This window comes from Tenrec ecaudatus, chromosome 1 (genome assembly GCF_050624435.1).
Source record: "Tenrec ecaudatus isolate mTenEca1 chromosome 1, mTenEca1.hap1, whole genome shotgun sequence".
Lineage (NCBI taxonomy): Eukaryota > Metazoa > Chordata > Mammalia > Afrosoricida > Tenrecidae > Tenrec > Tenrec ecaudatus.
The window spans coordinates 36,325,563-36,340,175 of NC_134530.1; the positions used below are offsets into that span (position 1 = coordinate 36,325,563).

Sequence of the window (14,613 nt, forward strand, 5' to 3'; positions counted from 1 at the left end):
CAGTGGTTGTTCTGTAGAATTCCATAAGGGCTGCTCGGAGCGTGTCTATTGTAAAAGTATTTGTGATCACATAAACATCTTGTCCCTGCTCCCATCTGCAGCAAACTTAATGCACTTAGGCCTATAGGAAGTAATTGCCTTCTTCTTCGAAGGTCACTTTGCATATACCTTTGCCCTTTCATACATTTGCATGTGAGGTTTGTCTAATATGCAGTCCAGTGGTTGAAGAACAGGAAATAATCCTGAAGTCAAAGCTTGCCAGGGGTTGTTTACCCAGGAGCTCCATGACGCCTGTGTTTATGAACTTGTTTTACATCAATCCATGTTTTAATTGATACAGATTGGAATTTCTTTTAAATATTTCCTTTTATTTTTCTCAACCGTGGCTGTGCTTAAATCATAATCTCTAGGGTTCTTTCAGAAGCTTAGGGGTAATGTCTTCAAGCCACTGATTTATTTAAAGCCAACTATAGAGAGGCCAGAGAGATGAATCTAATCAAAGAATAACAAATCCTCTCCTGAGTTTAAAATAAACTAAGCAAGAAGGAAGGTTTTTATGTGAAAAAACTCAAATACTGTAATAGCATTTACCTAGTAATTTGCCTTGTTTCTTTGACCTCCTTGCTGTCTCCTCCAAGAAAAAAACATCTTGACAGAAAGTAAGATCTTGTTCTTTTACTACTGCTTGTACTTTCTACTCGAGCTATCCGTGCTGGAGAGCACTCTTACCTTCCTGTTTCCAGACGCCGAGAAGAAGAGCATAGAAAGCAGTACTGGGGCGGGTGGTGGTGGTGGGGGGGGCGGCAAGTTGCGGCGGCGGCAGAGGAGCCATTCATTCCCTCCTCACAGTTGTCGAGTTGAGAACACATCCATGGAGAAGAGGAGGCTGTATAGATACTCAGCTCAGACTTGGGTGAAGCTACCTTGGGGATTTAAAAAAATCAATTATTGAATCATTCTGGTGATTTACATTTACCCTGTTAGCAATTAACCTAAGAAAATTATGTAGTATTTTCAGTAGAGTTAAGGAATTTTATTCTATATTACCATAATAAAAATGACTAAGGACCTATATTTTGTAATATTTTTTTCTTTCATTTCCACACTTATTTAGATGAGAAAGTTCCTCCCTTGAGGGAAAGCTTCTGTAAAGTGCAAGTTTATTGCTGTGGTCTAATTCCATCCAGACTCTATTGCTATTAGGTACATTTTCTTTAAAAGATAAGCCTCCAATGAAAGCAGCCGTACACCACAGGGCCAAGAGGTTTGCTTTTGTGGCAATAGACCTAGATTAAATCACCTCAGACAATTAGATCTTTCCATTTGCCCTTTCTTTCAAAAGGTAATACCTTCCTACAGAATTACTCTTATTTTCACTGGGTGCTGAGTTGTATGTAACATCTCTGCACATAATCCCCGTGGCAATAAATGCCCTGCACTTATTACTTTGCTGTGTTTGGGGTCTGGGAGACTGTGGGAGGGCTGAATATTGCTGAATCTTAAAAGTTCCCAAGGACCAGGACTTCCAGAATTTTTAAAGGCACAGTCATATGCCCTCCCTTCACCAACCACCTTTCCTGAATTCTAGTTTTGTTTCTTTGTTCCTCCTCCCCCCGCCCCAGGAATCTTCCCCTTCAGCTTCCCCAATGAATACTCCAACAAAACACAGTCTGAAGAAGATGTCAAGCATAGAGGACCCCAAAGGAACCCCTTCTGAGGGCCTGTTCATGAAGCCTCCCTCTGGAATAAGTCTAGGCTGTACGAAGAGTGAGTCTGTGCCAAGTGCCTCCACCAAGAAGCAAGGGCCACAAGTCACACCCTCGGTGGCCCCAGTGCCTAGTAGTCCAGGTAAGAGAGGAGGGAAGTGTTGGATGAGGAGGGTAGGGAGCTTTGTGAAGTGCTCCAGGAACCGGAGGGGTGTGTGCGATGGCCAAGTAGATGCTAATAAACAGATAGCATTTCTTTTGTGATCATCTGAGTTTGCTACTCCTTTAGAAAGCTGGTGGGAGAACATTCAGGCCATCTGTTCCCATAGAGGTTTGCCATCTCTGAAAGCCCATGGAGTAGTTCTACTTTGCCCCATAGAATCACTATGAGTTGGAATCAACTTGACGGCCGTGAGTTTGGATTTGGGTTTAGAACACTTAATGGTCTTAGATGGTAAACATAGCATTAGATGACTTCTAAATCAGACCCACCACCAAGTTGATTCCAACTCAGAGTGACCCTATGTAGGGTAACTGAGGCTGTAAATCTTTTAGGAGAGTGTACAGCCTCATCTTGTGGTTTGAACTGTTAACCTTGTAAGTAGCAGCCCAATGAGTGACTCACTGCCATCAAGGCTCCGTGGATGGCTTCTGAAGTAGAATTCAATTAGCAAGACAGTCTGAAAAAAGAGATTTTAGATGGTCTATTAAGGCCCTTTCCCATAGCTCAAGATGGTTGACACTCAAAGGTGAAAGCATGACTCGAGCAATTAAGCCCCTATCCAGATAATAATTATAAAATATAAAAAGCAAAGCAAGCCTTTAAAAATCAGGTAGCAGCAAATATCAGTTATAGTTTTAAAAAGACATGACACTTCTATTGGTGGGTGCTTTTCTGTAGAATACACAAATTATCCATTCCAAATGAGCACTTAATTTTGGCCTTTCTGTGTAAAAGAGTTCTGAATAGGTATATTGTGTAAGAGAGAGAGAACGTGACGTGGTTAGCCAGATCAGCTCCATGTGATTGTACTTTGAGAGCTCTAGCGCACCATGCTGAGCTCCTTGTTTCCGAAATTCCCCTAGTGAGCCACTGCCTTAGATTATGACAGTGGTTTCACACTCCTCCCAGTGTTGCTAGAGAATTGCTAAAGCCTGTAGCCCTTGAGCCCTGCCCCTTCTCCACACTGTGAACCACTTATCAATATAATCAATTCATCAAGAGCTATTTAGTCGCTGTTGGGATATTTGTTTACTGGTACACCAGTGTGTCAGTCTGGATGGACTAGAGCAACAAATCTAGGGAGACACTCATGTGTCTAGGAAAGAGCTTTATATAGAGAATAATTGAACATTAAGAAACATCCCAGCCCAGTCCAGATCAAGTCCATAAGTCTGATATTAGCCCACATGTCCAATACCAATCTATAAAGTCCTCTTCAGACTCACAAAACACATGCAATGATGCCAAATGGAGGAAGATCACGGGCCAGTGGGTAGGAAGTGCTATGGATCCAGTGGTGGTGGAAGCATCTCAGCTCTGGCAGGGTCTCCACGTGGCTCCTCCAGCTCAGGGCACTAGTGTAGTTCCATGGATTTGTCAGCTGCAATGTCTCCCAGGGAGTGAGCCTGTGTCCTGCCTCCAGCAATCCTATCTCCTTAGCGCCTCCAATGAGGTCATCAAGCTGCGACCTGATTGACAGGCTAAACCTCACCCCTTTATTCTTATTAAGTCTCTCTCAAATTGATAACAGATTATGTAAGTACCACCACTAGCATGCAAGATTCGACATGGATCTTACCATTATGAAATTTATAGGCTAGTAGGAGAGGCATGAGACAAACACATATCAAAATGTAGATTATGGTAATGCAATGAAGGAGCAGATGGAATCCTGCCAGACAAAAGAACCGAGAGGATCCAATTGAGATTGAGATGGAAGGGTTGTGTCACTGGTAAGGCTGTCCAGGCAGCAAAGAGCTAGGTGTTTGGGGGAAACAAAAGCTAGTGAAGAATGAGGCACAAACATCCCAGTGAGACAATTCAATTTTATCATTAATATATAGAGAAACTAAAAAGTGACAATAAATAACTTGCCCAAACCCAAGAACTCTGCAGAGGTCCAGAGAGGGAGTAAAGCCATACTCATTGAGCAAGCGGGTGAATGGCTTGAAATGAGCACCTTTTAGGGATTTTTGAAGAGTGTTACATGAAGAATCGTAGATACAGCAAAACCATTGAAGTGTATAAAGGAAGGGAATGTATGGCCTGATATATTTTCTAACCTGTAGGACTTCTTAAATATTTTTCACTCATAATCCCTTTCGACTGAGAAATTTGTTAAGCCATCCCAGATTTATAGGTATATAACATTAAGTGTATGAAGTCAATGATTTTGACTATCGAGTGAAGCATAACACCTAAGTATGGTCTTTGTTTGTTTGTTTTGTTTTGTTTTTTAACAAGGAGTGCACTTTGTTTATTCAGAACAGAGGCTACAGTCAGGTTACGTGATGCAGCATGGGCATGCCCTGCCAGGAACACCTCGGTTTCATTACGTGTTTCATTTTGAATTGCTTTCTGGTCGTTGTGCAGTCACAAACCTTTTACTCTTACCCAAATTTCCTAAATTCAGTTATCTGATTCTATTTCGGGGGGACGGGACCCACAGTTCAAGCAGCTCTGCTCTCAAGGTTAACGTACTTATTTATTTTAATGTGTGGTTGGGGAGAATTAATTTAGCAGGGTCAGAAATTAAGTAGGTATTTTGGATGGTCCAGTCAATAGCGAAGGTGGCTTGTGTTAGATCACTGGCAGAGGAAATAGTCATATGGAATATTGGTTGGAAAAAGAAGTCTACTGAAAAGAGGAACTATTTGTGTAACATTGCCTCTACACGAGACCCCTGTTGGAGACCCTTGGGGAGGATTGCATGGAATCAGTTTTCGCCATAATCCGTTTCGCCTCGGCGAGTGTTGCACACAGGACTGAGACAGGGGGAGGACCCAGTGTGTCAGAATGTGTGTTGGTGTGGAGGACAGGCAGGCAGGGAATATCAAGCAATTGAGCATTGCATAGGGAGGTCTTGGGCTGCGTTGAACATACCTGGACAGCCTGTTTTCAAGATGGGGCTGGGTAATGGTAAGTAGGGGAGACGAGAAGTTGTAAGCATTTTTCTGGAGACAGAAATAACTTCTTAGGGTAGCCTTTTCTTGGTCCTGTTTTTTTAACTCTCTCTCCTTGGGTCCTTGTAGAAGACCATGTCTGCCTACTGGACTGTATTGTTGTGGACCTCCAAGACATGGACCTCTTTGCTGCAGAGAGGAGGCCAAGAGAGTACTCTAAGGCATCTGAAGACAACGGGGGTGACCTGATCTTCCCCTCCTATTTTGTGCGACAGACAGGAGGAAGCCTCTTAACTGAGCCTTGTAGGCTGAAACTGCAGGTGGAAAGGAATTTGGATAAGTGAGTATTTCACGGTTGAGTCTCTTATATTAGACTGCTGTGACTGTTGGAGGGTCTGCCTTAGAGCAGCTTATGTTCAACAGAACAGTGTCTAGTCCTGTGCCATCCTCTCACTTGTTACGCTGGAGCCCATTGGACTTTCCTCTCCTTTGCTTATCTGCTTTACCCGGCAGAACGTTCTTTTCCAAGAACTGGTCTCCTGATAACACGTGCAAAATATGTGAGGTGAAGCTCTCCAGTCTTGCTTTTAAGGACCATTCTCACTGTACTTTTCTGTGTGTTCTTCATGGAACTTTGAGTATTCTTTGCCAGCACCCAAATTCAACTGCATTGATGTTCTTCACTCTTTTTTAATGGAGGGCCAAGCTTTCACGTGCACAGGAGTACACTGCACTCTCTACTTTTCCAGTTTCTGAGTTCCATAGTCCATTGCAATGGCCACATAGAACTCACAGACTATATCCATGATTAAATGTTTATTAAGGAAATTAACAGGTTGCAATTCAAGTGAGAAATTCCTAAAGGTCATGCCACTCTGCTGTCAGCCTCAAGCTCTGTGAGTCAGCAAACCCAGCTCCCTGAATTAAGTGTCCAGAGGCACTCTAGTCCACAAGCCAGCCTCCTGTCCCAAAGCACGAAGCTTTATTGCCTCTAGGCTGTAAAGTCCACCAACCTGTTTCACGCTCTGCCTTCTGGTTCCGCTACTACGCCTTGGATGTCACAGCAGTTTTCTGGATAAAGGAGGTTTACTGTGTAGGAGTCTTGGGGTCCAGAAGATGCATTCCACTCCTGACTCTTGCTTCTCAGAGGGCTCATTTTATATCCATCAGGATGGCTGTGCAGTGAATCCTAACAGTTATTCACAGGTGAATCCTACAAGTTCCAGCCTTTTGTACACAAGTGCATACAGGGAAGGGCTGTTTGCGGGGAGTTACAGAGACTTCGGCTAGAAGAGCACCTTAAGTAATTCACTGCCCCTACAATAGTATTGCTATCCTTTCCCAGCCTCATAATTTAAATGTGTCAGTTCTTTGGTCTTCCTATTTCATTGTGTCCAGTTTTTACGTGCATAGGAGGCGATTGACAATACCATGGCTGGGGTCAGGCGCACCACATCCTAGTTTTCCAAGTGACATCTTTGTTCTTTAGCACTTTAAAGAGGTCTTGTGCAGCAGAGTCAATGTGCTGTTTGATTTCTTGACCCTTAATAATTTAGAAATTAATGATATTAAGGTAAATCTGGGAGAACACAGGTTTTCACTTTCTATTTCACGACTACTTGAGTCCCTGCTACATAGGGTTGCTGCGAGTCAGAGGTGACTTGATGGCAATGCGTGTGAGGCCCTACTGTGTACTAGACATGAGGGGCTGCTACCGTGAAAAAAAATTTCTGTCCTCAAGAGCTTCCTTCCTGTTGAGGGAAATAGGAAGGCCAGCAGGTGACCCTAAGGTGAGTATATGATTCAGTGTCATAAACGTTGGATAGGAGTTGGCGTCAGGTGCTATGCAGTTAAAGTGGAAGGGCTCTCTCTACATCTCGTGGATGGCAAAGGCAGGGAGAGTGTTCTGCTGGAGGAGACACTGGATTATGTGTAACAGTTACAATAGATCTAGATTGCTATTGCTATTTACTCTGGAATTGATCAGTCTAACTGATCAGGTGAAGTTTTGCCATTTACTCCTTGAATACATATTCACCTTTTAATAGACCTGGAGATACAGCATGCTAATTTCTGTAGTGGAGAGCTTTGCTTCTGTTATCAGTTCATATCTGGCTGGGAAACTTTTTCAAAACATAGGTTCCCAAACTCCCCCTCATTCCACCCACCCCCCCCCCCAACCCCGATTCTCCCGGCTGATGTGCAGTGTCCTCCAGGGGTTCTCTTGCCAGCCTGACCCCAGGGAGGGAGTCCCTTGGCTGCACCGTATGTGGCCTCAGTTTTGAGGACTGGATTTTGGAGGAAGCAGTGATGTGTGACTGCAGTCATGAAAGAGATTTTCATTTGTGGCATTTTGGAGAGCAATCTCACTGCTTGAATAGCATGGGACTCTGTCCCTCTCTGGCCATGCCCTTGGGCTTGGGCAAGTCATTTAATGTCACTTTTTCATTTTTTGCTGAAGGAATGCTACAAGTTAGCTGTTCTTGCTGGATGTTTGTGTTTCAGGCTCTCTTGTTATTCTTGCGCTCCCTGGCTGGTGCTGAGTTGTGGCTGGCCTGGGCTGTATTTGCCTTTATTAGCTTTACAGTCTTGGGAGGAGTTTCATTATTTAGAACTCAAATCATTTTTTTCCCTTTTCAAGCAATGCTTCTTTTTAAAAAAGTACTTTGCTGTTCTGCTTATCTAAACGTTACCCATATCCATCAGTATTTATGCACAGATATTCTGATGTCATTATGATACCACATAGAAGTGATACTGAACACAAGGTGTTCTATCAGCTCCTCACATCACAGAAATGTATTTGTGAGCCTCTTCCTGGGATTCTTTGCTGATTGCATCATTGGGCTCTAATTTCTGTATTTAGCTTTCTCTGTAGACAAAGTGACTTTTTAATATTCTTCTTCCATTTCAGTTCCTAACCCTCTGTTTTATCTCTCATAGCATAGCATAATATCTGTAGGATCTCTCATGCCCACCTCATCGATTTGATTTTACAGCAAGTTCCTCAGTTTTGGAATAATGTATTTGCTCCCCACTAGCAGTTGGTGTAGTGGTTATGCATTGGGCTGCTAACTGCAAGGTCACTAGTTTGAAACCACCAGCCACTCCTTAGAAGAATGACGAGGTTTTCTACTCTCATAAAGAGTTACCGTTTTAGAAACTTACCAGGGAAGTGTTACTCTATCCTATAGGGTTGCTTTGAGTCAGCATTGACTTGATGGCAGTTGAATGAGAACAGTGTTTAAGGAGCCCTGATGGTGTAGTGGTTAAGCACCCCAGCTGCTAACTGAAAGGTCAACAGTTCAAACTCACTAGCTGTCCTGTAGGGTCGCTATGAGTTGGAATGGACTAGACAGCAATGGGTTTGGTTTAGCAGTGCTTAAACGTTGGGCTGCTAACCTAAAGGCCTGCAGCTCCGACACTAAACTGCTCATGGGAAAAAGATGTCGTGATCACTCCCGTAGATTACAGCCTTAGCAGCACTGTGAGGCATTCTCCTCTGTCCTTGTTGGTTTCTATGAGTTGTCATTAACTCAGTGGCAATAATTTTTTATTCTTAAAAAATTTAGGGCCTTTCTTATCTTCAGTTTTATTTCTGCCCATCTTTTATTCTTATGTATAGCCTGGGTTCAGTATGAAACACTGATTTCTACCTTACAGCATACAAACAAACAATCCAGTTGCTGTTGAGTTGCCCTTGACTTATGGCGACCGCAGAGTGGCCCTGTATTCCTGAGGGTCTTCACTGGCTGATGCCTTGGAAGTAGATGGCCTTTGCCAGGCCTTTTTTCTGAGGTGCTTCCGAGTGGGCTCACACTGCCAGCCTTTGCCTAGCAGCTGGGCACACTGACCGTTTGTACCACGCAGAGATTCCTCGTTCCTTTAGTTGTCACTGAATCTGAAGAATTAAATAGGGAGTTCGGTGTCTTCTCACGACTGCGTTCCTAACTGCAACGGCAGGCTATTTCTGGGCTGCATGAGGCCCTTCTTTACTAAGACTAGTTAGATCATGATATTAGGTTTAAGGTTATTCCACATGAAAATTTGGGGAGCCAAAAGGATGCAGGACATCCAGTCATACAAATTTGCTTCATTTGGAACCACATTAAATTTATGTCCTCGGGAGTGTAAGAAGCCTTTTAGGACTTGATCAAGGGCCATGTGATCGAGAGGAATTACTGAAACCCAAATGAAGGCTGAGCATGATAGTGGGACAAGAGGAAAGTCCAAGGAAGTAGAGGAAAGAACTAGGTGACAAAGAGTATTCATCGAGGTCCAAAGACTGAAATGTACATATATAAATATATTTATGTAACAATGGGGAAATAGATCTATGTGCATATATGTATAGGTTTAGTATTACGGTAGCAGATGGACATTGAGCTTCTCAAGTACTTCCTCAATGCAAGAACACTTTGTTCTATTAAACTGGCATTCCATGATGCGCACTTCCTGATATGATCGCCGAAGACAAAGTGGGTGCATAAGCAAATGTGAAGAAAGCTGATGGAGCCCGGCTATCAAAAGATATAGTGTCTTGGGTCTTAACGGCTTGAAGATAAACAAGTGGTCATTTAGCTGAGAAGCAACAAAGCCCACATGGAAGAAGCACACCAGCCTTTGTGATCCGAGGTGTCGATAGGATCAGGTATCAGGCATCAAAGAACAAAAAAATCATATCATCGTGAATGAGGGGGAGTATGGAGTGGAGACCCAAAGCCCACCTGTAGGCAATTGGACATCCCCTTACAGAAGGGTCACGGGAAGAGAGGAGCCAGTCAGGGTGCAGTATAGCATCGATGAAACATTACAACTTTCCTCTAGTTCTTAAATGCTTCCTCCCCACCAGTATCATGATCCCAATTTTACCTTACAAATCTGGCTGTACCAGGGGATGTATACTGGTACAGATAAGAACTGGAAACATGGAGAATGTGGGACAGATGAACCCTTCAAAACAAGTGGTGAAAATGGCCATACCAGGAGGGTAGAGGGAAGGAGGTATGGAGAGGGAGAACTGATTACAAGGATCTACATACAACCTCTTCCCTGGGGGACGGACAACAGAAAAGTGGGTGAAGGGAGATATCAGACAGTGTAAGACATGACAAAATAATAATGATTTATAAATTGTGAAGGGTTCATGAGGGCGTGGGGTGGGGAGGGATGAGGAAAATGAGGAACTGATACCAAGCGCTCAAATAGAAGGAAAATGTTTTCAGAATGACAATGGCAACAAATGTACAAATAAATGTGCTTGACACAATGGATGGATGCATGGATGGATGGATGGATGGATGGATGGATGGATGGAGTGTGGTAAGAGTTATATGAACCCCCAATAAATGATTAAAAAAACAAACAAACAAACACTTTTTTGTCCTCGGAAATTAGAAATGAACTGATTGCTAATGTAGGCGGAAGGAGCCTTGGTAGCATGGTGGAACTAAGCATTGGGGTTGGGGTACTCATCACAAGTCCTGAAGTTCAAACCTACAAGCTGTTCCACTGGAGAAAGATGAGACTGTCTGTTGCTATGGTGTGGGAAAATTATTTTACCCTTTAACTCCATTTTCTAAGACCCTTTTGAAGTGCCCTTGTAGAGTCTTAGAATTGCTCTCGAGAAGTTCTTCTCTGCCCCACCAGGTCACTGTGAGTCAGAATGGAGTCAACAGCAGTGGGTTCAGCCAGGTTGAATGTAGAGGGCCACAGTTTGGTTCTCATAGTTGGGTGTGAGCGATCTCAGCGCTACGTTAGTGATTTCCTTGTGCAAGTCACCTTTTTCTTTTTCCACAGAGAAATAAGTCATACTGTGCCAGATATATCTATCCATGGCAACCTGTCCTCAGTCTACTGCTCCCTGGATTTGTATAAATACAAGCTGATCCGTGGCTTATTAGAGAACAACCTCGGGGAGCCCATAGAGGAATTTATGCGGCCTTATGATTTACAAGATCCCAGGATTCACGTGAGTGGGAGCTTATGCTGTTCTGTGACTCCTGCCATCCCAGCCGGTGATCACCCTGTGTATGTGGTCCTCGCACTCACCTGGGGAAGGAAGGTGGAGAAAGCATATTAACTTGGTAGCCATATTAGCGTGATGTGCAGCTTGGCCTTATTCATTAGAAATTGATCCATATTTTCCTTTTGTAGACTGTCCTGAGTGGAGAAGTGTACACTTGCATGTGCTTCCTCATTGATATGGTAAACGTGAGCCTGGAACTTAAAGATCCAAAAGGAAAAGAGGGGCCTGGGTCCCTAGCCAGGTATGGCCTTATGGACACCATTGTACTTATTACGAATTGTGAAAGTGATGCAAACAGCACAGCGTCTTCTTTTGTCGTGGTTGCTTTGGCAGAGCAGCGGCTGCAGTGTGGTCCCCAGACTGAGGGTGGGCCTCAGTGTGCCTTGATTGCGCTACTTAGTGCTTCCTAGATGTTGAAATTCATTACTGTATCAAATCTGTTACATTCATGTGATTCCAGCTCAAGCTGCCTTTCGGACAGGGTAGAATGCCCCAGTTTGTTTTCAAGGTTGTGATCTTGATGGAAGCAGACTGCCTGAACTTACTAGTGTCTTTAAACAATAAAGATGTAGCTCTTCCTCAAAGGACTTGTCCATTCCGGATCTCATTGTTGGTTCTCAAGTTGACAGTAACCAGCATCTTGATGGGCCAGAGACAGGCGCTGGGAGCTGTGGAATGACAATGAAACTGCCCTGATACAGAGGGGCCAGGAAGAACAATTTCACTGTAAACCTGGAGACCCTGAGTGGGCAGCATTACTGACTTAGTGGCTAGAATGTAGAAATTTGGGAGTTTTATATAAAAAGTCTGGATCTCAACTTCTTTTGAAAAAATTGGAAGCTTTGTCACTACTGGATCCATATTCTCATTTGAAAGTATCTGGAAGCTGGGTAGCACTTGCTTCCTTTACTTATTTATATCACTTGCAAGGTCAGTGTTGACATGAATTTATAATTACCAGTACAGAATTCTAGGAACCCTGATTGTGTACTGGGTTACATGTTGGGCTGCAGTTTTATCAGTGTGAAACCACCAGTCACTCTGAGGGGAAAAGACGAGACTTTCTACTCCCATAAAGAGGTAGTCTTGGAAACCCACAGGGGCAGTTCCCCGAGGGTTGCCATGAGTCAGAATTGACTCAACGGTAGCCAGTTTGGCCATTTTTCTTTGGAGTATAGAACCACTGCTCGTCTGGCAGAACCAACCCCATGGCACCCAACAACAGCAGCCTGAACCCCACCGAACGCAGTGCATGTTCACTTCGCAGAAGCTCAGTGTTTATTTTGATCTTCTGACTCTGTAAGATAGCGAAGTGGACATTATCTCTCCTTTCCAGATAAAAATGTCGACTGGCTTAAAAATTAAAAAAAAATTTTAAATGTCACGTGGCCGGACAAGTTGTATACCCTGTATTTGAAAGCAAGACTTTAAAGCTAGTATTTTCCCTACTGACCCAGTCTACTTCCTGTTTCATCTTTCCCTTGAAAGCCTCTTGTGCTCACTTACCTAATTCAGTTGATGAGACTGGTGTGACATAGCCCTGGTCCCAGACTGATTAGTGATCTAGCACTCTCTCCATGATGACTGACTGCTAACTAGAAAAGTATTGCTCTAAAATCACAGACACTTTTATTAAACAAAAGGTGAAGCTATTGTTTCTGACCAGATCTCCATCTGTGCCCTTCTCACGGTGTTGTTCCCTTTGCTCTAGCCCTTCCGCGAGCTCTGTGCTCTCTGATTGACACCAGGTCAAAACGGCTAGTTTGGCATCCCTGAAGGACTCACATTGTGTTCTTTTTCAATGTTCTTTGGGTTTGGGGAACAGAAAGAAGTCTGAAGGGGCAAGACCAGGGCCGTAGGGTAGTTGGGGTAAGGTTTCCAAGGAGATTTCTCTTTAGAAGAGTAAGCAGGTACATTGCTATGTTGGGAAAAACCCCTACGTACCACCCATTTTCCCTTATCCTTACCAAGGCAGGTTTTTCCCGATTCTAAAACTTCTTCATAATAAGTTTCTGTGATTGACCTGTCTTCCTCTGAGAGAATCTGTCAAGGTTCCAAAAAGCAGTTACCATGAACTGTGAGCTGACTTCTCTACCTTGGATTTACCTAGCCTAGGAAATTACCTTGGAAACCACTGTTTCGAGGGGCCTTTTGTGGAAGACATTCTAGAGAGATTAACACAAGTGTTTCACTGAGACACATTTAAGCACATTTAGTTTGGAGTTAACACATACGTGTGTAAATTGGAACTCCTATAGCAATACTTTTGGACTTACTTGTGTTGTCATGATCTTACTCAATATGAATCGCTCACTGCCAATTTCCATACTGTTGAAAAATGGGAGTTCCAAATATGTTTCTTGTTGGTGAGTTAGATGCTCTATATGAAGAGCATCATTGGCTCCAAGTAAACTATCCCTACCCCACTGCCACCAAGCCAACTCCAGCTCATAGGAACCCTATAGGGTAGAGTCAAATTGCTCCTTAGGATTTCGGAGAGTTAAAATTTTTATGGGAGCTCATCATCTCACCTTTCTCAGGAGCAATGCCAGGTGAGTTTGAACTGCTGACCTTGGGCAGTTCAGGAAGCCCTAGTGGTCTTAATTAGAATTCAGGTAGACGAGAGACAGAATCTTCAAGGAAGGCTAGTTTTGTGTAGAGGAAAAACCAGACTATGTGAGCTTGATAAGAAAGGACATTAATTTCCTGATCTAACAGCACCTTTGATAAGTTAAACAAGCAATTCTGTTTTGGATTCTAGAGGGATGAGAAAGAGTGTAGAGATTGTTACAGATTTATGAACTACCTTAGACGTATGGTATGGAACAGGACAGCAGATGGACCAAATGTAGTAACTATGTGGTATTGTCAACCCTCGTGAAGGTCCTTCCTATGAGTCATCTCTTTGGAAATAGAAAAGAACAAAATTGAGGCCCAATGCACCAAATCCATTTATCTTATAACAGAATCAATAAAAGATCTCTGAGTGACTTCAAGTTCCTTCATTATTTTGTAAAACGAAAGTGTTATGCTTAACATCTTATCTCTTCTCTCTCTCTTAGATTTGACTTCAAGAAATGTAAATTGCTCTATGAGAGCTTTTCCAACCAAACCAAGTCCATTAACTTGGTTTCCCATTCCATGATGGCATTTGACACCCGCTATGCTGGGCAGAAGGCAAGCCCTGGTGTGACAAACGTGTTCAACTGCATCTTTCAGCCCTCCAAGAACAGCAGCACTACCCAAGGGTCCATTCAGATTGAGCTACATTTCAGGTAGTAGGGCCCAGCCCTTGAGACTCTGCCTTTTTTTGTGAAGATGTTGCCTGTTGTGGCCAGCAGGCCCAATCCATCTTGGCTCAATGGCATCTAAGCATTTAAGGAATCACTAAAAAGATAAATAGACAATGATTGAACAATTCAGTGTACTGCATATTAGTGTATCATTTCGATAGCCTTGCAGTTTCATAAATCAGCCAAAAGATGTCTCTGTTGCCTTTAAAATAACAGAAGTTCACTTGAAGCCAGGTCCTTGTCCCCTATGAGCTGCAAACAATTTTAAAATAGAGAGCAACTTGGGAAGGAAGGAACTATTCTAGTTAAGAAAGCAGGAAAACACGCACATTTTATTTATGTAAATAATCAAAGGAAAGGTGATTTAGATTGGAATGATCTGTTCATCTATTTAAGCTGTACTGACGCACTTCTCTATGCATAAAGAGCTCTAGCCTTTTTGCACTACATCACACTTGGC

The 14,613-nt window shown here is 43.1% G+C and overlaps 1 protein-coding gene across 4 annotated transcripts in view; it reads left to right on the plus strand.

Annotated features, from left to right (window-relative positions):
- Window positions 1-14,613, plus strand: part of VPS13D (vacuolar protein sorting 13 homolog D) — a 270,781-nt gene that overhangs the window by 62,521 nt on the left and 193,647 nt on the right. For all 4 annotated transcript variants that reach the window (XM_075550922.1, XM_075550923.1, XM_075550924.1 and 1 more), the window contains exons 26-30: window positions 1,623-1,848; window positions 4,962-5,172; window positions 10,632-10,803; window positions 10,989-11,101; window positions 13,923-14,135. In XM_075550922.1, the coding sequence (XP_075407037.1) occupies window positions 1,623-1,848; window positions 4,962-5,172; window positions 10,632-10,803; window positions 10,989-11,101; window positions 13,923-14,135 (935 nt within the window). The remainder of the gene's footprint in view (window positions 1-1,622; window positions 1,849-4,961; window positions 5,173-10,631; window positions 10,804-10,988; window positions 11,102-13,922; window positions 14,136-14,613) is intronic.